The sequence below is a fragment of the Ooceraea biroi genome, chromosome 9, assembly GCF_003672135.1.
Source record: "Ooceraea biroi isolate clonal line C1 chromosome 9, Obir_v5.4, whole genome shotgun sequence".
NCBI lineage: Eukaryota > Metazoa > Arthropoda > Insecta > Hymenoptera > Formicidae > Ooceraea > Ooceraea biroi.
The window spans coordinates 3,669,263-3,695,607 of record NC_039514.1 but is presented as its reverse complement, the minus strand read 5'-3'; the positions used below and the strand labels follow the sequence as shown (position 1 = coordinate 3,695,607).

The following is a 26,345-nucleotide window of genomic DNA, read 5'->3' as shown; positions in this document are numbered from 1 at the left end:
GAGCGAAGCAATCGAAAATTATTTATTATAACAAACGAGCACCATGGTATGATTGTTTTTATTCTTACAATGTTATGTACAGCATTGACATTCTAGATCCTGACGTAAGCGGCCATCTTGAGCGTTCACTTTTTATATAGTACTTCCGTCAGCTATGCCGGGACGAAATGTTCCCTCCTCTGGTTCTTTACTCTTAGATATTTTGTATCACAACACAATTACCTTTTTAAAAAAAGGTACAAAAAAAGCGCCAAGTATAGCGCGCCCGAAGTTCTTTCAAAAAAGAACTCTACGCGCTCGAAGGTCTTTCAAAAAAGAACTCTACACGCCCGAAGTTCTTTCAAAAAAGTACTCTAAGCGCCCGAAGTTCTTTCAAAAAGGAACTCTATAAAACTAATGATATCAACAAATTGCGCCAAATACAATAGGTATTTATGCAAACCAGAAACTCTATTACTTTTTATTATTACTCTTTGGCCGATATTCATTGTTGATTCTTATTTAAGACCATCTTAAGTACAATCATAAGATATTTGACACCAATCACACTGTCGTATTAGCATCTTAAGACATTACTTCAGATCGTCTGGAAATAAGAATAAGAACGGACTATGACTACTGGCCTTTGATATTAAAAAATAAAGGACATAATAATATTAAGCAGATATTTTTATACGAATAAATATTTTAATACATATAAATATAGTTATTAATACAAATAAGTGTTTTTTCAAAATACTTGGCGCTGCTAAACCGAATCAATATGTTAATTGCCTTATTCCTTCGTTCATTCGTAATGGCTAAATGTTGAATAGTGTTATGAATTTGATGTTGCACAAAAAGGTTAGTAGTGTCGGCTAGAATTCTGTTGCACTCGTACAATTTAATGCAATATGGACTGGATCTAGTATTGCACTCGTACAATTCAGTGCAATGTGGACTCGGCCTAGTGCTGCACTCATATAGTTTAGTGCAACACGAGTGCAAACCGACCGAATTCACTATTATATGTAAATTTCAAGATTTGGACTTTGCATCGTAATATCTCTGCTCGTAGGGCACGTATACGAAAAATGAGAACACTTTTATTATACAGGGTGAGTCAGAACAACCTTTTATCATTAAAGCCACATAATCTTGAGTGAATTGTGAATCACTTTTTCCTCTTGCAAAACTTTATCGGAAGCTTACTTTTCAAGATATAAATGAAAATAATGAGCGTACCACAGGTCGGGTACAGGAGGCAGGCAAGGACGGAGCCACTCACCAACGACGCGGGCGCTGACTTGGAATGCAATCGGCTAGTCGCTGCACTACGCAAGCTGTATTCCAATAATCATTGTCAGTAGTGAAAATGTAGTTTATGCTACAGAACACAAACTGGCAATAATTGTGGAAAACAGCTACACAATGGTACGCGCACACACATGCGAAGCATGTTTTGCCAATCTTTCTCTTTCACACTTATTCACATCATTCTCCTTTTTATTCACACTTCACTTTACTTCGCTTCACTTTACTTTTATTTTACTTTATTTAACACTCACGCACTTGAAACGCACGTGAAACTTTATTTGTAAACAAACGGAATCACGGTGCAACACAAGACATGCACCGGTATATCAGGCAACTTGCGGCAGGCTTCTAAGTGGTTGACGCACGCGTTGCCGCAGCTAATTTTACGCGCGAAATTCTTGCTTCTTCTCTGCATATTTATTAGTATCACTGTAATAAATGTTGCAAACCTAAGAAATGTTCCACGTAAGAAAATATTTGGTTGCCCTGAAAAGGGTAGATGTTGCTAGTTTTGGAAGATTTATAATAAATGTTCGAAATGGCCACCGTCCATAGCAACGCAAGCTCTCATACGTCTCAGTAGATTTATTGGAATCTGCTCCATAATTGTATCTTCGATATTCCAAATGGCATTGTGGAGTTTGTCGTTTAATTTTTCTACGTTGTCGGAAAGCTTTTTGTAGATAATTTCTTTGCAGTATCCCCACAAGAAAAAATCTAACGGATTCAAATCCGGAGATCTCGCGGGCCAACGTATCGGGCCATATCGGCCCATCCAACGCCCAGGAAATCGCTGATTCAAATAATCGGTGACTATTCTTGCATTGTGTGGACCAGCACCGTCCTGTTGAAATATGATCTTCTGTCTCTCCGCCAATGGTATGTCTTCTAGAAATTCTGGCAGATTGTCTGCCAACATTTCTAAATACGATGCGCCGGTTAAAGTATCTGGAAGAATAATGGGACCTAGGATTTTTGTGCCCATTATCCCAGTCCAGACATTTAGTTTCTATCGTGTTTGAAAATTTCTGACGCGTGTAGCTGAAGGATTCTCGTCGTTCCACGGATGCATATTGTGGGAATTATAAACGCCTTCCCGTGTAAATAGCGATTCATCGCTGAATATTACACGGTAAGGAAATTCGGGATCCTCATTTGCTGTCGTCAAGAAATATTCGCAAAATCGTTTTCTTTTCTGGTAGTCTTCCTCTCGTAAATCTTGTACGCGGGTGTAGTGATAGGCGTGCAATTTTTCGTCTTTGAGGATTCTCCTTACAGTAGAATAAGACAAATCGTGTTCTCGTGCCATTACCCGAATACTTGTTTCGGGTTCTTCCTCAACAGCACGAAGAATTGTCTCGACATTTCGTAAATTTCTGGCATTACGATTTCTACCAGTGTCTTTTTTCTTCGGTAAGACACTGTCAGTTTCTTACAGCCTTTGAGCTGCCGCAAGTATTACGGAGGCCGATGGATGTCTTGCTCGGTTGGGATACAACTCAGCATATCTTCTAGCAGCAACGGCAACTACGCCGTGGCACTCTCCGAGTGCCATCAGCATGTCGTAGTACTCTTTGTTCGTGTATGCTGCCATGTCTCCTGTGCTTCTAATAATCGAGGGATTATTGATTGCAGTATCGATCGCTTCATCCCATTTATACGATCCTCGCGGGGGGTCGATGCCCCTTCCGCGCCCCGCTGACGAATCGCGGACACCCGCGACACGCGACTCGCGGGTGTCCGCGATTCGTCCGCGGGGGCGCGGAGGGGGCATCGACCCCCTTGGATTGGCCAGCCTTGGAACTGCTTCCTACATTTGCTATTGAGTGTTCATGGACTTTTGTTTTGCGTTTTAAATGAAGTTAAAGTTTTGTAACTTATATGATCCTTACGGAATTTTATGTATGTGTGATCTTTATTTATTATATATTCTAATATACCTAACATGAGCCTTGTATGGAATTATTTTAGAAAATCAGAACAGAAAAATATTGCTCGATGTAAATTATGTCTCAAAGAAATAAAAACTTCTGGGACAACGTCTAATATGTTAGCCCATCTTAAAATAAAGCATTTATTTGCACTTAATGAATGCACAAAAAAGAAAAAGGTATGTGTCACGTGTTTTTTAGGTTAGAATAAATTTTCCATTATTAGTTTGTACTTATTGTATAAACATTTTAATAAATAAAGTTATTTTTATTGTTTATACTTTTTAAGTTTTTACATTTATAATATAAATAGTTTTTCCAATTAGTGAAAAGGGGTGGAGTTCCGAAAAGGGTACGGCTCCGATTTTAATGAAACTTTGTAAAAAGCTTCCTCTCAGATTAAAAAGAAAGTCTTTAAAAGGATTTTTGGCGACTCTTATAATACGGTCAATGTATCTTCTACATTATTACTCTTTTCTGCTTTGGAAACATATTTTGTAGTGTACCAAGTTAATAACGAAGATTTTTCACCTACAAATTGAATATCCATGTTTCCTTCCCAAGCAACAAGAATAGCTGGATTATAATCATTAATATTGATTTCTTCTTTAGATCGTGGCAGATCATACAATCTGCTTTTTGTTTTCAACTGTCTTCTATCCGCTATTGAAACGGCAACGTCTCTAATTTTCAAAGTATTTGTTACGGATCTTGGAAACCCAAATCTACACACTTTAAAAAAACCTACTTTAGTTTTTTTAGTACGCAAGCAGTAATCATTATGTTTATGTCGTTGATGTATATTTACACGTCGATGTAATTCAGGTGACAACTCTTTATTTGGCATTCTACAAGTGACATATTTTGAGATAAAAGATGCAATTTCTTCATTAGAAGATGTACCAATTACCGGAGCATCTTTTATCCAAATTAACAAATGAAAATGCTGCATACCTCTGCCTTGATATTCACGACGCCAAAAGTAATGAGTGACCTCTCCGATTGGATTATCAGGTGAACAAATAAAATCAAGCATAGCTTTAAATTTATTATCTATGAATCTCGAAGTCGATACAGGATCGAATGCAATAAGTTCGTTTGCAGATTTTCCATTGGCAATTGGTTCATTTATTTCTCGAAGATATTCTATCAAATCGGTCCATAACTATTCGCATGGACTGAGAGTAAGAAACCAAGTAGCGGGTCCGTAATTATTTATCATACAACGCAAATTGCCTCTAGGTATTCTCCAATATTGTTCTGTATTTCGTAACTTAGAAAATATAGTATTTAAGTTAGATTCAAGCCGCTGGTTAGATAATTGCTCCAAATAAGTAGCAGCTGTATACTTTTCACGAGGATCAGTAACATTTAGTTTATGAAATATACCAACATTTAATTGTCGCATATTGTTATCACGTAATAAATAGAAAAGAAATTGTGGATTTGTCCGAAATTCTGAGCGTTCCGACATAAGTCTTAATTTAATATATTCGAAATCAGTTATCCGGACACATCTATCTTCATGCTGTCCATTTACACCATATGGATATAAATCAGGAAAACATTTTGTATCCAAATCTTTATTACGATTATCCAATGGAATATCTTGAATTTTCTTCATTTGATAAAGTTTAGTTGCAGGTTCATTTATTCTTTTTTCATGCATAGGATATATTGTACATTGTTCATAATATTCATCTGTTTGCGGCATTTGAGTCAATAATGCCTTGTCTGTTTTTTTTAATGTTATTTTCTTCATTATCATAACATTGAGAATCATGTTCTTGAAACTCAACGTTTTGTAATTCGGAATGTAACAAACTTTCAGGAGATGTTGGTAGTGTAATGTCTGAATATATAGGATTATTTTGTTTTAACTATATTAAGGCTGTCCATACTTTTTTACATCGACTAATTGTTCCCAGATTATATTTGCTTTAGTTGGAATACCACGAACTAATATACAGGGTATCCGGTAACTTACGACTCAACGCTCGTGAGTGGATAAAGCGGACTGAACTGAGTGGAAAAGTCCTATATCATTTTGCAATTTTCACAATAGTTAACAAGTTATTAATTATTAAAAATCCTGCTATTAGTCCAGCCTACCGCCGAATGCAAGTGCGCGGCGAGATGCGACCGCCTAGCGATCGAAGTTGCTAGGCACGGGAAGTTGTTTATTACAAATGGCATGCCTAGCCATTGCCACTGCGATCGCTAGGCACTCGATCGCTAGGCGGTCGCATCTCGCCGCGCGTTTGCATTCAGCGGTCGTGAGTTACCGGACACCCTGCATATGGTAATTATTTAGTTTAACGGAGCAACCTCGGATGACCTTGACCTTGACATATATTATAGAGGTCACCTTCCTGAGTGACCTTCAAAAGATTTTAGCCGTCGCTTATTGTTTATTAAAAAGTTAATAACAAAAGAAGTTTGATGATTTTGCACGAATTTTCAACTGTCCACGCAAAGCAAGGACTTGAGTTTGACATATATTACAAAAGTCACCTTCCCGAATAACCTGCACTAGGTTTCACCCGTCGCTCGTTGTTTGTTAAAAAGTTATTAACACAAAAGTTTAATGAATAGAGCATAATTTTACGATATCATATACGTTTACGAAAGAGTATATTTGATGGAATTTTACCTTTAAATCAGAAATAGGTTTGGGTTAGGTTATATTTTCCGAAACTAGAGCCCCGGACACATACGCTCGTTTTCAGCCCGCTTCGCGGGAGGGCGGTGTTACAGATTTCACCGTACAGAGTTTAATCACCTGGTACACAGCACGGATTCTAGCGGGGGGGAGGGGCGAAGACCCTGCCCCCCGCCCTCCCGCGAAGCGGGCTGAAAAACGAGCGTTTATGTAGAGGTGTGCTTAACGATTATCGATATTTATCGAAAAGTATCGTTAAATAACGATATTATCGATTATCGAAAAATATCGATATTATCGATAATTTTAATAAGTAATGTGTTATTATGATTATCATGTAATATAAAAATGACATCAACATAATCAGTAGATGGCCATACATGTAAAGAAAGAGTTAATACCTAATTTGAACAGAAAAGAAATTATTTATTCATTGAAATCACAGTCAACATGTTCACATATTTTGGTTGAAGACGTGATCGTCGCTGTGATAATATTTCCCCTGCTTTGGAAAATATTCGTTCACTCGGAACACTCGTGGCTGGTATAGATAAATATTTTTTGGCAAGTTTCTGAAGTTGCGGAAATACAGTTCCTTCAGACATCCACCAAACAAACGGATCACAACTTCGATTTATGACGCTTAAACGTAAATATCTATAATAAATAGAACCATAATAAATCGAAATATTCGGAATTATTTAAATGAAGTTAACTGGAATGAAAACTAATAAGATCCCTGATGGGAACATGGTCAAGGTAATATGCCCACTTAGCTGCAAAGGACATAGTTCGCACGGAAAAAATTAGATAGTGCTACTATGTTTTCTTTTACATGTTTTTAGATTTTTCCAAATCTTAGCATGGCCATCCTACCATCAGGAACCTACATAAAGCATATAATTACTTTTTCAATTCATATTCACATGACATTGATGTTGGATTGGATATTTTATTCATTTTCTTCATTTTGTTTTCAAAATGTTTCCATAATTCATTGTCATGTTTTACAAGTTGATTAATTGTTTCCATTTCCGTATTTGAAGTTCTGCTTTCATTACGATCTTTACATTCGGCCACAATCTTTTCTTTAGTACTTTTAATTGATTGAGAAGACTGAAATGGTACTTTTTTGAATCGTGGATCTAACATTGTAGCAATGGCGTAAATAACATTTTCTTCCATCTCTCCGAAGCGAAAGAGAGGTACTAATTACTATATGGAAGGCCTTTTGCTAGCATCTCATTGATGATTTTATTTCCTTTTTTACAAAATCTTATCGATAAATTCCTTGTTTATCGATAATTATCGATAGTGTTATCGTTAAGCACACCTTTACGTTTATGTGTCCGGGGCTCCAGTTTCGGGAAATATAACCTAACCTAACCTAACCAGGTTATATTAGATTAGGTTAGGTTAAATCACTTTCCTTCCTTCGTTCATATTCGTCGTTTATGTCTTTCAATATTCAAAATAACTACTATATTTTCGAAACTTCTTTTGTTAATAACTTTTTAATAAACAATGAGCGACGGCTAAAACCTTTTGAAGGTCACTCAGGAGGGTGATCGTGACAACATATGTCAAGGTCAAGGTCATTCGAGGTTGCTCCGTTAATCTAAATATTTACCATATACACTACTCACAAAAATTAGAGCAACACCAAACTTTTCTTAAAAATAGGCAAACTTCAAGCAGCTGTAACTTTGTTAAAAATGAACGAAATTTAAATTAAAAAAAAGGATTTTAAAGCTTGAACTTCTACTTTCGAACGGTTGCCATGAGTTTAAATTTCTGTGACGTTTGGTAATTTTTACATACACAAAACTGCGAACTGGACAAAATAAGAAATTTTCTTTTCACTTTGAAGGTCTGTCACGTATCAAAAACAATTCTGCGAAAATTCTCGACTTTTTATTGTAAAAGATTGAAGTTTTCCCTACAAAACGCTTTTTTTAAATTTTCTACGAGTTTTTGTTACTGAGTTATCGCCGATTAAATAAAAATTGGCATTGTTTATTTTGATTGCTCATAACTCCGGTAAAAATCATCGCACAGCAATTTAAAAAACGGATTCTTAAAGCTGAAACTTTGCTCTATTAAACGGTATACTTGCCCAAATTTTTTCGAAAACATGTAACCATGCTGAAAATGGATGAATATAACGTAAAAATGAATGATTTTTCACTTTGTCATTTTAACCTTAAAAACAATCGTACAGAATGACAAACAAAATTTGTTCTTTACATTTTTTTATACTTTTCAATACCATGAATTTGACAAAAATTTGCCAAATAGCTATAAGATTTTTTTTATGGTGGCCACTGTGGTTTTATGGGACAAAACTAAGAAATTGCTAAATTTCAGTAAGATAAAATGGAAAATAATGTTAATTAATGTTAAAAAATTGATTTCTAGCGCACTATATTAATCTTTATTAAGTCAGTAATAACAAAGTACACACTTTTCTACCAAAAGTTGAAAAAATTTGTGAACCGCCGGCGTTAGTTTTATCCAAAGCGTACCACGTGGAGGTCGCACGGTCGGATTTACGCTTCGTTTTGTGTGTGCGTGCGTGTGTGTGCGTATGTATTATGTGGAGTGTATCAGTGATTAATGCAATATGGAGTAATTAACGCTAAAAAGAATTTAATAACGTGTATTTCCGCCTCTATTCAAAATGACTGCTCGCAATCGATTTCGCATATTGATGTAACGACGTATTGCTCTTTTTGAGGGATTCGCTGCCAAGTTCAGCAAAGAACTGTGACAAGCGAAGCCAAATCGACGATGTTGGGATAGTTTTCGCGTACTTGGCGCTCTAACATATCCCAAACATGCTCGATTAGATTCAAATCGGGACTCATTGGCGGATGCAATAATGTATCGATTTGATGGTTTCTCAGAAACTGTTGGGTGTAACGAGCATTGTGCGGTCGTGCGTTGTCATTCACTAGGCGAAACCGGTGACCAATTCGATTTCTAATTGGTAGAACATATGGCTCTAGTATTTCATGAACATATCGTCTAGAAGTTAATCCTGGTGAAGGGATAATTACAAGAGGTGTTCGTGAAAATCGAAATATTCCTGCTCATACCATTACAGAACCACCATGAAAAGCTCGAACCGTTCTGTTGCAGTTTTCGGAATAGCGTTCTCCTTGACGTTGCCAAACTAGGACTCGTCTGTCATTGCCAAAAAGGCAAAATCTAGACTCATCCTTAAACAGTACAGAATGCCATTGCCTAGGTCGCCTACTGACTAAAGAATGAGCATAATGTAATCGTAGGCGACGATGACAATGGGTAAGGTATCGAACTTGCACTGGTCGACGAGCGTGCAATCCCGCTTCTCTCAAATGTTTTCTTATCGTTGAAGCCGAGATCGGATGCTGTCGACCATAATTAATATCGCCGGCAATTCTACGTGCGCATACAAAGCGATTCTGTGTAACTTGCCGGACGATCATTCGATCTTCCCGAGCGCTTGTTTCACGAGAACGGCCCTGACCCGGCCGTCTGTGGTATGAGCCAGTCTCTCGAAATCGGGAATAAATCCGATTAATGACGGACGGACTTACTCCAAATTGGTTGGTAACGTACCGTTAACTGTGATTCTCCTGTAGGAGAGTCACAATACGAGCACAATCTGTCTCAGATAAATGACGCATAAGCATCGTAAAAGAACAACGAGCAGAAAACGGAAGTAGGAGAAAACAGAATAAATAAAAGAAAAGAAGAAATATAAAAATAAGTAAAGGAATAAGTAAAAACCTTAACTAGTGATATATCAGACAGTATCAAAAATCGCCAATAGAATAACTCCGAACAGCTCAGTATACGTATACGTATGTAAGTATAAGCATATGTGAGTACGAATGCGCGATCTTAAGGAATGTAGCTGAACTCTTTCACTTACGAGAAACGTCTTACGTCTTGTCGCCGCCTAGCGGCAAGACGTTCCACTAGTTGCGTGCAATCCGTGAGCGCTCACATACACGCACACACACGCACGCACACACAAAACGAAGCGTAAATCCGACCGTGCGACCTCCACGTGGTACGCTTTGGATAAAACTAACGCCGGCGGTTCACAAATTTTTTCAACTTTTGGTAGAAAAGTGTGTACTTTGTTATTACTGACTTAATAAAGATTAATATAGTGCGCTAGAAATCAATTTTTTAACATTAATTAACATTATTTTCCATTTTATCTTACTGAAATTTAGCAATTTCTTAGTTTTGTCCCATAAAACCACAGTGGCCACCATAAAAAAAATCTTATAGCTATTTGGCAAATTTTTGTCAAATTCATGGTATTGAAAAGTATAAAAAAATGTAAAGAACAAATTTTGTTTGTCATTCTGTACGATTGTTTTTAAGGTTAAAATGACAAAGTGAAAAATCATTCATTTTTACGTTATATTCATCCATTTTCAGCATGGTTACATGTTTTCGAAAAAATTTGGGCAAGTATACCGTTTAATAGAGCAAAGTTTCAGCTTTAAGAATCCGTTTTTTAAATTGCTGTGCGATGATTTTTACCGGAGTTATGAGCAATCAAAATAATGCCAATTTTTATTTAATCGGCGATAACTCAGTAACAAAAACTCGTAGAAAATTTAAAAAAAGCGTTTTGTAGGGAAAACTTCAATCTTTTACAATAAAAAGTCGAGAATTTTCGCAGAATTGTTTTTGATACGTGACAGACCTTCAAAGTGAAAAGAAAATTTCTTATTTTGTCCAGTTCGCAGTTTTGTGTATGTAAAAATTACCAAACGTCACAGAAATTTAAACTCATGGCAACCGTTCGAAAGTAGAAGTTCAAGCTTTAAAATCCTTTTTTTTAATTTAAATTTCGTTCATTTTTAACAAAGTTACAGCTGCTTGAAGTTTGCCTATTTTTAAGAAAAGTTTGGTGTTGCTCTAATTTTTGTGAGTAGTGTATATGGTAAATATTTAGATTAACGGAGCAACCTCGAATGACCTTGACCTTGACATATGTTGTCACGATCACCCTCCTGAGTGACCTTCAAAAGGTTTTAGCCGTCGCTCATTGTTTATTAAAAAGTTATTAACAAAAGAAGTTTCGAAAATATAGTAGTTATTTTGAATATTGAAAGACATAAACGACGAATATGAACGAAGGAAGGAAAGTGATTTAACCTAACCTAATCTAATATAACCTGGTTAGGTTAGGTTAGGTTATATTTCCCGAAACTGGAGCCCCGGACACATAAACGTAAAGGTGTGCTTAACGATAACACTATCGATAATTATCGATAAACAAGGAATTTATCGATAAGATTTTGTAAAAAAGGAAATAAAATCATCAATGAGATGCTAGCAAAAGGCCTTCCATATAGTAATTAGTACCTCTCTTTCGCTTCGGAGAGATGGAAGAAAATGTTATTTACGCCATTGCTACAATGTTAGATCCACGATTCAAAAAAGTACCATTTCAGTCTTCTCAATCAATTAAAAGTACTAAAGAAAAGATTGTGGCCGAATGTAAAGATCGTAATGAAAGCAGAACTTCAAATACGGAAATGGAAACAATTAATCAACTTGTAAAACATGACAATGAATTATGGAAACATTTTGAAAACAAAATGAAGAAAATGAATAAAATATCCAATCCAACATCAATGTCATGTGAATATGAATTGAAAAAGTAATTATATGCTTTATGTAGGTTCCTGATGGTAGGATGGCCATGCTAAGATTTGGAAAAATCTAAAAACATGTAAAAGAAAACATAGTAGCACTATCTAATTTTTTCCGTGCGAACTATGTCCTTTGCAGCTAAGTGGGCATATTACCTTGACCATGTTCCCATCAGGGATCTTATTAGTTTTCATTCCAGTTAACTTCATTTAAATAATTCCGAATATTTCGATTTATTATGGTTCTATTTATTATAGATATTTACGTTTAAGCGTCATAAATCGAAGTTGTGATCCGTTTGTTTGGTGGATGTCTGAAGGAACTGTATTTCCGCAACTTCAGAAACTTGCCAAAAAATATTTATCTATACCAGCCACGAGTGTTCCGAGTGAACGAATATTTTCCAAAGCAGGGGAAATATTATCACAGCGACGATCACGTCTTCAACCAAAATATGTGAACATGTTGACTGTGATTTCAATGAATAAATAATTTCTTTTCTGTTCAAATTAGGTATTAACTCTTTCTTTACATGTATGGCCATCTACTGATTATGTTGATGTCATTTTTATATTACATGATAATCATAATAACACATTACTTATTAAAATTATCGATAATATCGATATTTTTCGATAATCGATAATATCGTTATTTAACGATACTTTTCGATAAATATCGATAATCGTTAAGCACACCTCTACATAAACGCTCGTTTTTCAGCCCGCTTCGCGGGAGGGCGGGGGGCAGGGTCTTCGCCCCTCCCCCCCGCTAGAATCCGTGCTGTGTACCAGGTGATTAAACTCTGTACGGTGAAATCTGTAACACCGCCCTCCCGCGAAGCGGGCTGAAAACGAGCGTATGTGTCCGGGGCTCTAGTTTCGGAAAATATAACCTAACCCAAACCTATTTCTGATTTAAAGGTAAAATTCCATCAAATATACTCTTTCGTAAACGTATATGATATCGTAAAATTATGCTCTATTCATTAAACTTTTGTGTTAATAACTTTTTAACAAACAACGAGCGACGGGTGAAACCTAGTGCAGGTTATTCGGGAAGGTGACTTTTGTAATATATGTCAAACTCAAGTCCTTGCTTTGCGTGGACAGTTGAAAATTCGTGCAAAATCATCAAACTTCTTTTGTTATTAACTTTTTAATAAACAATAAGCGACGGCTAAAATCTTTTGAAGGTCATTCAGGAAGGTGACCTCTATAATATATGTCAAGGTCAAGGTCATCCGAGGTTGCTCCGTTAAACTAAATAATTACCATATGCAGGGTGTCCGGTAACTCACGACCGCTGAATGCAAACGCGCGGCGAGATGCGACCGCCTAGCGATCGAGTGCCTAGCGATCGCAGTGGCAATGGCTAGGCATGCCATTTGTAATAAACAACTTCCCGTGCCTAGCAACTTCGATCGCTAGGCGGTCGCATCTCGTCGCGCACTTGCATTCGGCGGTAGGCTGGACTAATAGCAGGATTTTTAATAATTAATAACTTGTTAACTATTGTGAAAATTGCAAAATGATATAGGACTTTTCCACTCAGTTCAGTCCGCTTTATCCACTCACGAGCGTTGAGTCGTAAGTTACCGGATACCCTGTATATTAGTTCGTGGTATTCCAACTAAAGCAAATATAATCTGGGAACAATTAGTCGATGTAAAAAAGTATGGACAGCCTTAATATAGTTAAAACAAAATAATCCTATATATTCAGACATTACACTACCAACATCTCCTGAAAGTTTGTTACATTCCGAATTACAAAACGTTGAGTTTCAAGAACATGATTCTCAATGTTATGATAATGAAGAAAATAACATTAAAAAAAACAGACAAGGCATTATTGACTCAAATGCCGCAAACAGATGAATATTATGAACAATGTACAATATATCCTATGCATGAAAAAAGAATAAATGAACCTGCAACTAAACTTTATCAAATGAAGAAAATTCAAGATATTCCATTGGATAATCGTAATAAAGATTTGGATACAAAATGTTTTCCTGATTTATATCCATATGGTGTAAATGGACAGCATGAAGATAGATGTGTCCGGATAACTGATTTCGAATATATTAAATTAAGACTTATGTCGGAACGCTCAGAATTTCGGACAAATCCACAATTTCTTTTCTATTTATTACGTGATAACAATATGCGACAATTAAATGTTGGTATATTTCATAAACTAAATGTTACTGATCCTCGTGAAAAGTATACAGCTGCTACTTATTTGGAGCAATTATCTAACCAGCGGCTTGAATCTAACTTAAATACTATATTTTCTAAGTTACGAAATACAGAACAATATTGGAGAATACCTAGAGGCAATTTGCGTTGTATGATAAATAATTACGGACCCGCTACTTGGTTTCTTACTCTCAGTCCATGCGAATAGTTATGGACCGATTTGATAGAATATCTTCGAGAAATAAATGAACCAATTGCCAATGGAAAATCTGCAAACGAACTTATTGCATTCGATCCTGTATCGACTTCGAGATTCATAGATAATAAATTTAAAGCTATGCTTGATTTTATTTGTTCACCTGATAATCCAATCGGAGAGGTCACTCATTACTTTTGGCGTCGTGAATATCAAGGCAGAGGTATGCAGCATTTTCATTTGTTAATTTGGATAAAAGATGCTCCGGTAATTGGTACATCTTCTAATGAAGAAATTGCATCTTTTATCTCAAAATATGTCACTTGTAGAATGCCAAATAAAGAGTTGTCACCTGAATTACATCGACGTGTAAATATACATCAACGACATAAACATAATGATTACTGCTTGCGTACTAAAAAAACTAAAGTAGGTTTTTTTAAAGTGTGTAGATTTGGGTTTCCAAGATCCGTAACAAATACTTTGAAAATTAGAGACGTTGCCGTTTCAATAGCGGATAGAAGACAGTTGAAAACAAAAAGCAGATTGTATGATCTGCCACGATCTAAAGAAGAAATCAATATTAATGATTATAATCCAGCTATTCTTGTTGCTTGGGAAGGAAACATGGATATTCAATTTGTAGGTGAAAAATCTTCGTTATTAACTTGGTACACTACAAAATATGTTTCCAAAGCAGAAAAGAGTAATAATGCAGAAGAAAACATTTCAAAAGATAAATTCAACAAAATCCTTGAGTAGTTGTCTTTGGAATATTGGAGTGCACATGTTGAATCGCAGGGAATGTGGAGCTCTTGAAGTTGCTGGCACTTTGTTAGGAATCAAGAAACACGGTAGTGTCTCGCGCCAAGTATACGCGCAGCGAGACCGCACCGTGATTTTTACGCGAAGCGACGCTTTCGCAGACACTCAGATTATTAGATCTCAATAACGGCTGATCCGATCAACTTCTAAGTAGGCGCAATGGATAGCTTGGGTTCGAATTGCATAAGAAAAGTGTTTTTATTTTTCTCCTACGTGTCCTATGAGCGGAGATATTGCGATGAAACGTTCGAAATGTCACGATTTTACGATTAAGATACTCCGTTTTCTCCTTGTCTGTCAAGTGATGGCAAGAGGGGCTCGCGGAGAGACGAATGAAAAATTGTGAAGTTCGCTAATTTCGACGCTAGATGGCTCGAAATAACACGTAAATGTAAAGTCGATAATGCTAGATGCAGTATCAATCAATATCGTCGCATTTCGAATTTTGCATAACTTTTTAAATATTTCTTTAATTTTAATCATCTCTTGATACATTTTATATGGCACGGTAGTTAAGAGTTGATTAAAATCAAAGAAACGTTTATGAAGTTATGGAAAATTCGAAATATGACGATTTTGAGACACACACACACATATGCGCCATACACACACACACGCACGCACACGCACGCACGCATGCACGTCTAGCCACACTGCTACAAAGTCGGGTAGCTGCGCGCCCATAAAGACGGGTTGCTGTGCGCCCACAAAGATGGGTCGTTGTGCACCTACAAAGGCACTACAAAATGTGTGAAATCACAATAAAATTACCCTTTTAAAAAAAGGTACAAAAAAGCGCCAAGCATACGCGCCCGAAGAACGCGTTCAAAGATGACCTCTATAAAACTAATGATATCAACAAATTTCGCCAATTATAAAAATGAGTATTTATGCAAACCAAAAACTCTATTACATTTATTCTATTTATTACATCTATTATATTTTTATACAACTAAATATTTTAATACATATAAATATTTCAATACAAATAAGTGTGTTTTCAACATACTTGGCGCTGCTAAACTGAATCATTATGTTAATTGCCTCATTTTCTTTCTTTCTCTCTTGTGAATGCGTGCATGTGTGTGTATGTGTGTGACATTAGAATTAGCATAGATTAAGTTTAACTACATTTGTACATATATGTATTTCAGCGAGTTGTTATGTAATTTAGAGTGTAAAGAAATTATTGTAATCTTTAGATTATTTAAATACTAAGACAATTATTGAATCGGTTTAGCAGCGCCAAGTATGTTGAAAACACACTTATTTGTATTGAAATATTTATATGTATTAAAATATTTAGTTGTATACAAATATGGTAATTATGCATAATAGGGGAGCCAGCCCCGATGACCTTGACCTTGACATATGTTATAGAAGTCACCCTCCTGAGTGACCTTCAGAAGGTTTTAGCCAGCGGTCATTGTTTATTAAAAAGTTATTAACAAAAGGAGTTTCGAAAATGTAGTAGTTATTTTGAAGTCATTTAAAGCAGTGAATCGTTAATATATAGAATAGTTTCTTTTAATATAAGTACAAATTATTCTCTGCTTTAACCGAACCTAACCTAACCTTTTTTGGAGGAGGAACCCGTCATTGGCCCCCTCGCTCCCCTTGGGCGGGGTGCGAGGGGCGTGTGAGACTCTTACTTACTGAACCTACCTCCATCTGCCAGCCCTGGCTAGGAGAGGTCTGGGAGCCCCTAAGGATTCCTCTCAGTCCTCTCCCTGCCAAGTATCCGGTCCTGCGCGCCGTGGCGGCGTACATGCCCGCCGAAGTTGGCCCGGTCCCCACCCATGGAGCGTGGCAGACCACCGCTCCACGGGGACCCCTCGTCAAGAGGGGGTTTTTTTGGACGGAGGTTGACTATCCCAAATCAACTCCCGTCCACCCATCCCTAACGTCCCGAAAGGGGGTCGCAGGTCCTAAGGACTCTGCAACGGTGATGGCCCGAGCAAATGCCCCGCCGGCCATACACCCGAGTGCCCGGGCAAATACCTCGCCGGCACCCAGCCCCCTTTCAGGACTCGCCACATGCACGACAGTATGCGAACTGTCGTGCTAATTCCGACGAGTGAACTTCACGCCCGGGCAAATGCCCCGCTCGTGCGAAGTGGGGTTTTTCTGCATTTCGCAGAATCACCCCCAGGGTGCTTTGATAAAGGCACCCTGTCACTCGTCGGAATTTCCCTCCGCGCACGTGCCCTATGTCCCCGCGAACCGCCGTCCATCTCTCATCTTTTGGGCGCTGGGGTGTCTTTGCATTCACCCCAGCGCCCATCAGCTCCGTCCTTAGTTAAGGGCTCGCCTTTGGAGGAAGAGGGAGGAGGCTAATATGCGTCCTCCCCCCTATCATCATCTCGCGTTTCTTCGCGGCTGTGGGGGGAGGGCCTGACGCCTCCCCCCCTATCTCCTCCTCATCTAATGCGGCCTGGGGCGAACACGCGTTCCCGCTCCCGTTCCGCGGCCTCCTTCTGCCGCATTACTTGCGAGCAGGAGGCCATACTATTCCACGCTCTCTCACTGCCAACCATGTTCTTAATCACGGCCGGCAGCGAGAGATCCTCCCCAATTTCGGTGACTAGGACACGGCGCTCCTCCGCCCATGAAGGGCATTCCTCCAAAGTGTGTTGCGCCGTGTCCCGGTCCCCTCCACAGTGGTGGCAATGTGTCGTCGCCTCTTTCCCAATCCGATACAGGTACTCACCGAAACATCCGTGTCCAGTGAGCACCTGTGTCGTATGGTAGGAGAGACTACCCCAGCCTCTGTCCACCCAGTCTTCCAACACTGGGAGGACAACCCCGACGGCTCGTTGTGTGGCCGCGCTGGGCTCTGTTAGCCGGCGCCGCCACTTTATAGTTGTTCGCCGTCGGGCCTGACGCCTCAAAGTCTCGACCGCTCTGTCGGTCAGGGCCGCCCCCTCCCGGCGGAGACCCGCCAACACGCCCGCCGCCTCATGCGAGATGGTGCGGTAACCGTGGACGACTCTGATGGCAGCTCGGCGCTGAATACTGGCCATTTGGCCTTTACTGCGTCGACCGTTCATCAGGCCGCCCTCCCAGACCGGTGAGCCGTAAAGGCTTATTGACCGCACCACCTCTGCATAAAGGCGGCAGACCCGATCTTCTGGTCCACCGAGGTTCGGGAGTAGGCGACCCAATGCGGCCGCCACAGCCTCCACCCGGGGGACCAAGCGGTCGAAATGAGCTTCGAAGCGCCAGTGGCTGTCCAGGGTGAGTCCTAAATAGGTTATACTATTTCCCACCCCGACGTAGCATCTCCTACCCTTAACCAGGACTGGGGAGGCTTCCCGGGCCCTTGTGGCCCCTTTTTAAAGAGCCACATGGCCTCCGTTTTCTGGGGAGCCACCTCCAGTCCCAAACTCCGAATTGTGGCGACGACACATGCCACTCCAAGTTCCGCCAGCCGAAGGGTCCCTCTCCATTCATCCCCGCAGGCGAGCATGAACGTGTCGTCGGCATATCCGACGACATGCACGCCGGCGGGGAGGGCAGCCCGCAGCACCGAGTCGTATGCGACGTCCCACAGCAGGGGCCCCATAATTGAGCCTTGCGGGATGCTGCAATGCGTCTCTCTCCTTATCTGCGCACCGTCCCGACCTGGGTATGTTACCCATCTGTCTCTGAGATAGTCCCCGATTATCCTCCTCAACTATAGAGGCACTCGATTGCGTTCGAGTGCCTCCATTATACTCTCTCAGGGCAGGGTGTTGAACGCGTTTACTATATCTAAGCTTACAGCTAACACCACCCCGCCCCGTGAGGTTACCTCCTCAGAGAGGGACCTCACCCGCCGAATAGCGTCGACGGTCGAGCGTCCCCCTCTAAAACCTAATTGGCTGTCAGCCAAATCGGGGCCTACCTCAGACATGTGTTTAGAGAGGCGGGCAGCAATTACTCGCTTGAGCAACTTGCCCGCCTCATCCAACAGACAGATGGGCCGGTACGCGGAGGGAGACTCCGCGGGTCTGCCCGGTGTCCGGAGAAGGACCAGCTTCGCCTCCTTCCAGAGTGGGAGAAACGTTCCAGACCTCAGGCAGCTGTCGAATAACTGCCCAAGTCTGGGACCCAGGACGCTTAGGGCCAAGGCCAATACGCGGCCGGGTACGCCGTCGGGCCCCGGAGCCTTGTTCTTGGCTCGGAGCCGTTTGACTGCCGCAGCCATTTCCTCGGCACTGACCCCCATCTCGGCGGACCATTCTATTGGTTCCGCCGGTGGCTGAGGGGGGACGACTCCCTCTCTCCGGCGTGGAAAAAGGGCGTCCATCACCCCCTCCCGCACTTGGGGTTCTAGGGTGGACGTTACCGGGAGAACCCAAGGACGGAGCTGATTAAGCACCATCCTGTATGGGCGCCCCCATGGGTCACGCTCCAGAGTGCCGAGGAGTTCCTGCCAAGATTGGGCCTTGGCTCTCCTGATGGCGAGCTGCAGGGTCCTATGGGCCTCACTGTAGGCCCTGTACGGCTCAGCCGTTCTTGCGGCGTCACCATTACGCCGACGGCGTGCGCGAGTGTACTGGCGGCGCGCGAGAATGCAATGTCTTCGGACCTCTTCTATCTCGCGGGACCACCAGTACGTCGCCCTTCTTTGTGGGGGGTTTCTGGCTCGGGGCATCGAGAAGTCGCAAATGTGCGTCATCTCGTCCCCGAACCGAACCGCCCCTTCCGCGCTGTCGTACTGCCCGGCCTGCTGTTCGCGCCAGGCGGTGACAAGAACGGCCGCCATCAGTGCGTCCTGGTTGAGGCGTTTTAGCGCCCACCGTGGCGGTGAGGGGCCTCTACGGTGACGGGTTTCCCTCTGTGGCTGGGTGGCGGACATATCAATCTTGATATGGAGGTGGTCCGATAAGGTTTCCACCTCCTCCACTACCCTCTAGCCCGTGATACGGCGCGCGGCAGCAGGGGTTGCCCATGTAAGGTCTACAATGGACCCCCGTGCGCGCGAGCGCACGTATTCACTGACCCTCGATTGATTAATCGGAGGTCGTGACCCGCCGCCTAAGCACCCAGGGTCTCGCCCCTCGCATCTGTTCTGGGGGAACCCCACGCCGCGGATTTGGCGTTGAAGTCCCCCAGACACAGTACCTGACGGGGCAGGTATTGCGTAATGCATGCTCCTACCCCGTCCAAAAACCGCTCAAAGTGAGCGAGACCCCATCTGGGCGGGGCGTAGCACCCCACCACCACGAGCTTCCCCCACTCTGCTGCCACAAATCCCTCTCCGCGTCCCAAAAGGGAACACGGTGGGGACGTTAGACGCCTCTTCTTGCAATCGCCACGGAGCCGACGGTGTCCTCCATCCAATCAGGGTGGGCTGGGAACGTTGTATGGCTCCGCGGCGATCGCGAGCCCGGCCTTCCACTCGCACAGGGTTTGGAGCATCAGGTCCTGTGCCCCGCGCGTGTGGTTGAGGTTAGCCTGGAGGATTGTGGTAGCCATTACTCGGCCAAGATGACCTCCTCCAGGTCGACCTCATGTGCAGCCGCTACTGGCTCCGTGGGCGGGACTGTTTCCGCCTCCTTCTCTCGGGCCCCGCTTGTTTGGGCCGCTGGTGGGGGCCTCTTAGAGCCCTCTTTCTTTTTCGGGCCGATGGGGGCGGCGCGCACGCCTGGCTCCCAATCGGTGCCCCGCTGGCCGCCCTAAGTCCGTGCAAAGCGGGCACTTGGGTTCGGCCGTGCATTCCCCTGCCTTATGGGCGGGGTCGCCGCACCTGTAGCAGCGAGCCCCCCTATCTGCCTCGTTTGTGCACCGCTGCCGCGTATGCCCCATTTCCAGGCAGCGGTAGCACTGCAGGGGGCGGGGGGAAGCGCCTCCACACGCGCCGCCACCCACCCGACTCGTAGTTTGCCCTCGGCGACCACTTTTCGGGCGGCCGCCAAGGGGCATTGAACCCAAAGGGCTCCGAGTCCAAAGGGGGAACTCCGGATTGCGCCGGTTTTTATGTCCCCCAGTGGACATCCTCCCGCCTTCGCGACAGCATCCGCCACCTCCTCGGGGGTGATGGAGTCGTCCAGCCCCGAAATGCGTATTTCGGTACGCTTAGAGGGGCGGGCGACTCGCACCCCTTTCTCCTTTAGGAGCTCCTCCAGCTTCGACGCAAAGGCGTCGGCTTTGGCGGCTGCATCCTGGCCGGGGATCTGCATGATCAGACCCCCGGTGACCGCCCTCTTGGATTTGTCCTCGGTGATGCCCAATGCCTCCAGCAAAATCTGCTGTTTGGCAAGGGTTATCGCCTCGGCCAGGTCCTCTTGTTTGCCCGAAAGGGCGGTTAACGTTACCGCCGCTGTTCGGGGGAGCTTAGGGAGCTTGGCCTTGACCGGATCTCCCTTCGTCTGCCCCTTTTTAGGCGCTGCCTTGGTGGCCGGCGTTTTAGGGGCGCTGGGGGGACGGACGGCTTTCTTGGTCGCCCGTCTCTCCCTGCGCCCCACCACGTCGACCCATCTTTCGGCCGCCGCCGAGGTTGTCTGCAGGGGATAGGGAGGAGGAGGGGGAAGGAGGAGTGGGTCTCGGCCCCCGGAACGTTGAGGCTGAGGGTTGAAAAGAAGGAGGAGGTGGAATGGAGGGGGTCTGGCCCCCTTTTTTTCTCCTCCTCCCTTTTGCCCCGCCTCCTCCTGCCTTCTGAGGGGCGTCCTTTCCGGTGGGAGGGCTTTCTGAGCTCCTTCCCTTGGTGGGGGCGTCCGCTGCTCGGGCGGAAAAATGAGTCGCCGAAGGGCGGCCATTTCTTCCGCTATCCTCTGCCCCACCCTCTCCATAATAGAGTCCTCAAGACTCTTCGTGGAGTGGGTGAGGGGGGGCCGAGGCCCGCTGTCCCCAGCGGCCGGTGGGCGGGGTCCGGGGGCCGCCACCGCCAACTCCACCTCCATCGTCTCCCGAGAGGTGGGAGTTCGCGTTCTGCGCGGTGAGGGGGAAGGGGGTCCCGGGTGAGTGGAAACTCTCCCCCGTGGCACCCCTATTTCCACCCTCATTTGCGCGACTTCCGCCCTGAGATCTTGGATCTCCTTCCTGAGACGGTTGTTTGTTTCTTCCATCTCCGCCGCTGTTCCAGAAGCTTTCCTAACCGTCAGCTCTGAGACGGCGGCTTCCACCGATCTAGCTGCCATGCGCAACATTCGGACCCAGGTGCCTTTGAGGTTCTTGGACCCCAAGGCCACCTTTTCCACCATACCTAATTGCTCCACGGCAGTGGCTCCGACGGCTGCCGTGGGTATGTCACGCAGATCTCGGCGCAGATCTTCCACGCTAGGGAGATTCTCGCTCGACCGACTAGAGGGGGAAGCGTTGCTGATGTCGAGTGCCCTCGCCATTAGGCGAGTCCCGACGAGCCGCTCCTGCTCCACGGCTAGAGCCTTCTTCTTTTGGGCTAAGCCAGAATAATCTCCGGACGTTGTTGGCCGGCCTTTCCTCTTTGTTCCGCCACGTGAGACGAACGAAACGCTCGAGGCCACAGATTCCGCATCGCTTACCGGGTCTGCGAAGGAACCCATCGCGTCCAGTGAGCCGATAGACGGCGCGGGTGACGAGGCTCTCGAGGTCCTCAGTGACCCCGAAGGGCGTTGTTGCCCTCTTTCGCTGCGGGAGCGGACTGCGTATGTCGCAGCGCGCGAGCCGTAACGACGGCTGACGCTGTAGCGACTTCGCTTCCTCTCTCTCCTCTCTCTCCCCCTCCTTGCTCGTGCCCTCCTGGGTGTTTTTAAATTGATCCGTTATTTTTTGTTTGATCCCGCCACCTTGCACGGCTCCTGCCCACCAGGATATACCCTCACCCCTGCAAGCAGGGGGCCCCAATTCCCCCGGGGAGTGGGCGGATGTCACGGGCCGGGGAGTTATTAACTTGGCACTGGACTCCAGCACCTTACTCACCACTGGGCCAGGAAAATTCCCAGCCCAGGGTTTTCGGGGGTCCCGGGCCTCCGACAACCCGGGCACCGTGCAAGGCGCCGCCATGCGGGGGGCCCCACGGAAAATACGGGTCAGCGTCGCTACAACTCGGCGCGACCTTTCCCGCCGTGGACGCCAGCATACCGTGTTGTATTGGGTCGAGAGTACGGTTTTCCTCATAAGGAGGAGGGTTGTAGTCCCGCACTCCCGACCCCTCCCCCCTCGGGCCCAGCCTTGGAATAAGTCCGAGCGGCCCCGCTCCTCACGCGTCCGCCAGGCTCCCCCCATTCCGTCTCCTCGGACCACGTCCGAGGGTGCAGCAACTGAGTAAGGGGGATCTACACGGCCCCGTCTCGGTACCACGTACGGTCGTGAGCCGCGTGGACAATTCCGCTCCCGCCGTAAGCCGGAGCACCGGCGTGCAACGGCGGGTGCGGGTGTCTTCCCATCCGGCCGAGATGGCATCCCTGCCCGACCAGGACGGAAAGACAACCCCCCACATCCCCACAATGCACGGAGGGAGGATGGAAATCCTCCCCTGCGGTGCCGTGCCACCGGGCGTTTGAAGTCAGGGTCGCCGCATCCCCTACCGACGATTGGGACGGAAAAAGGTCCCTATCGGAGTCGCCGGGCTCCATGCCCCTTCCGGAGGCTGTACGCACTTAGATCCTATTCCTCGTCTCAGGGCCTCCCGATGGTCCGAGGACCAATCGGTACCGCCGCCAAGGGTCATCGAGACAGGGAGCCCTCCCACCACGTCAAGGTGGCGCACACGGGAGAGAACCTAACCTACCCTAACCTAACCCAACCCAACCTTGGTTAGGTTACATTTTCCGAAAGTGGAGTCTCGGGCACATACGCTCGTTTTCAGCCCGCTTCGCGGGAGGGCTGGCGGCAGGGGCTTCGCTCCCTCCCCCCCCGCCGGAGCCAGTGTAATAGATTTCACGGTACAGATTTTGATCACGTGGTACACGGCACGGATCTCGGTGGGGCAGGGGCGAAGCCAGGTTAGGTTAGGTTTTTGTCAAGAAACCTCAAGAACAAAGATATATAAATTTTTATTTAATTTAAGTTTATTCATAAGCTAGAAATTCATCTTTCACGTATTAAATGTTAATCGTACGACAACCTGTCCTATACTGGCTCATTCTATTAGCTGAATTCGGAGGAATGTAGAAAAGGTAAACACAACATAATATCAGCGCACAATATAGTAATACAAACACGTATACTGTATATCAGGTATCAAATACACAAATATATAAACTAATTTGAACTGTACGGTGAAATCTGTTACACTGGCTGCGGCGGGGGGGAGGGGCGAAGCCCCTGCTCCCCGCCCTCCCGCAAAGCGGCCTGTGAAAGAGCGTAGATAGCTGAAAATTTGTGCAAAATTATTAAACTTCTTTGGTTATTAATTTTTTAATAAACAATGACCGCCGGCTAAAACTTTCTGAAGGTCACTCAGGAGGGTGATCTCTATAACATAAGTCAAGGTCAAGGTCATCGGGGCTGGCTCCCCTATTATGCATAATTACCAAAAATATAATAGATGTAATAAATAGAATAAATGTAATAGAGTTTTTGGTTTGCATAAATACTCATTTTTATAATTGGCGAAATTTGTTGATATCATTAGTTTTATAGAGGTCATCTTTGAACGCGTTCTTCGGGCGCGTATGCTTGGCGCTTTTTTGTACCTTTTTTTAAAAGGGTAATTTTATTGTGATTTCACACATTTTGTAGTGAATTTGTAGGCGCACAACGACCCATCTTTGTGGGCGCACAGCAACCCGTCTTTATGGGCGCGCAGCTACCCGACTTTGTAGCAGTGTGGCTAGACGTGCATGCGTGCGTGCGTGTGCGTGCGTGTGTGTGTGTATGGCGCATATGTGTGTGTGTGTCTCAAAATCGTCATATTTCGAATTTTCCATAACTTCATAAACGTTTCTTTGATTTTAATCAACTCTTAACTACCGTGCCATATAAAATGTATCAAGAGATGATTAAAATTAAAGAAATATTTAAAAAGTTATGCAAAATTCGAAATGCGACGATATTGATTGATACTGCATCTAGCATTATCGACTTTACATTTACGTGTTATTTCGAGCCATCTAGCGTCGAAATTAGCGAACTTCACAATTTTTCATTCGTCTCTCCGCGAGCCCCTCTTGCCATCACTTGACAGACAAGGAGAAAACGGAGTATCTTAATCGTAAAATCGTGACATTTCGAACGTTTCATCGCAATATCTCCGCTCATAGGACACGTAGGAGAAAAATAAAAACACTTTTCTTATGCAATTCGAACCCAAGCTATCCATTGCGCCTACTTAGAAGTTGATCGGATCAGCCGTTATTGAGATCTAATAATCTGAGTGTCTGCGAAAGCGTCGCTTCGCGTAAAAGTCACGGTGCGGTCTCGCTGCGCGTATACTTGGCGCGAGACACTACCGTGTTTCTTGATAAGAATTTTAAAAGATATTTAGAAGACGTGACCAGTGCGACACGGGCACGCCAAGTACTTCAATGTCGTCATGTAATAAGAGAGTATGCATGGAAAACATTTGGATAAAATACTCAAACTGAATTACTTCGAGGTACTTGGCTAGTTAACTATTGATTTCATATTTAGTTGTAATTTTTATAAATAGCATTTTAAACTTTTTGTTGCGTACAAGGTGAGATTTTTTATGTACTTGGCGTACTTTTTTCACCTTTATAAGATTTTTTAATACAACTTGTTTCATATAATTTTTGGATTAATTGTGAATGCATCTTGTATATAATTTTTGGATATTGCACTGACAACATCCATTTTTAAACAAATACTAGATAAAGTGCATTGATTTCCTATCCATTTGTGAACAATTCACTTTTCAATAAATAATGATATACTTGGCTAATTGCATTGATTTCATGTATATTTTTGAAGAAATACATTTTCATAATACACTTTTTTAGAAATGTTGTTTTTTTCTAATTACACTGTTTTTAGAAAGTTCGGTACGTTTTATGTATTTGGCGTAAATATTTTTTCTTTTTTAAAAAATTATTTTTAAATTTGTATTATATTGTTTTTTATTTCAGTTGGATTTTGATTACGATGTTCTAATCAATGAAAAATCAAACATTTACAATGAGTGGCCAGTAGGTTAGGAAGGCTGATTCTAACCCAGGGATCTGAGGGGGGCTGAGTCAGCGGGGGGAGAGGGGTACGACGTCACAGGGCGAGGGGGTCGCGGGGAGGGAGGAAGACTGCTGACGTAACGCACACGCGACAGAGGGGGTTTTCGCGGACCTAACCCGCGGGGGAGGGAGGGAGGATCGTAACCATCTAACCTAACCAAGGGAGTTTTCGCGGACCCAACCCGCAGGGATCGTGACAGTTTTTTGCTGACCCAACCCGCGGGAGGAGCGAGGGGGAGGATGCACGGCACGTGCGCAATGTAAGAGAAACCCCCATTGTGCGCAACGTGCGATGTAACAGTTAGCATTTTGTCAACGAACCGATGTCGCGGTTCGCACATGCGCGACGTAACCGATACCCTCTTTGCTGTACACGTGTTTCGCGGTGATAAGACGCGAGCGCCGACATCCGGCTGCTATGAAATCGGATGAGTGGATGTTAAAGTATGATTAAAGATGACACGTTCGCGGC

The 26,345-nt window shown here is 43.7% G+C and overlaps 2 protein-coding genes across 2 annotated transcripts; both read right to left on the bottom strand.

Moving 5' to 3' along the window:
- Nucleotides 1-17,200: 17,200 nt before the first annotated feature.
- LOC105276784 lies at nt 17,201-18,345 on the bottom strand. The gene is made up of 2 exons (XM_011334674.3): nt 18,070-18,345; nt 17,201-17,959 (listed from the first exon to the last, which is right to left on the bottom strand). Exons 1-2 carry the CDS (start codon nt 18,343-18,345, stop codon nt 17,201-17,203), a joined length of 1,035 nt encoding a protein of 344 aa, XP_011332976.3.
- Nucleotides 18,346-18,501: 156 nt separating this feature from the next.
- Nucleotides 18,502-19,623, bottom strand: LOC105276783 (retrovirus-related Pol polyprotein from type-1 retrotransposable element R1). Its single transcript, XM_011334673.3, has one exon. It carries the CDS (start codon nt 19,621-19,623, stop codon nt 18,502-18,504), a length of 1,122 nt encoding a protein of 373 aa, XP_011332975.3.
- Between the last annotated feature and the right edge of the window lie 6,722 nt (nt 19,624-26,345).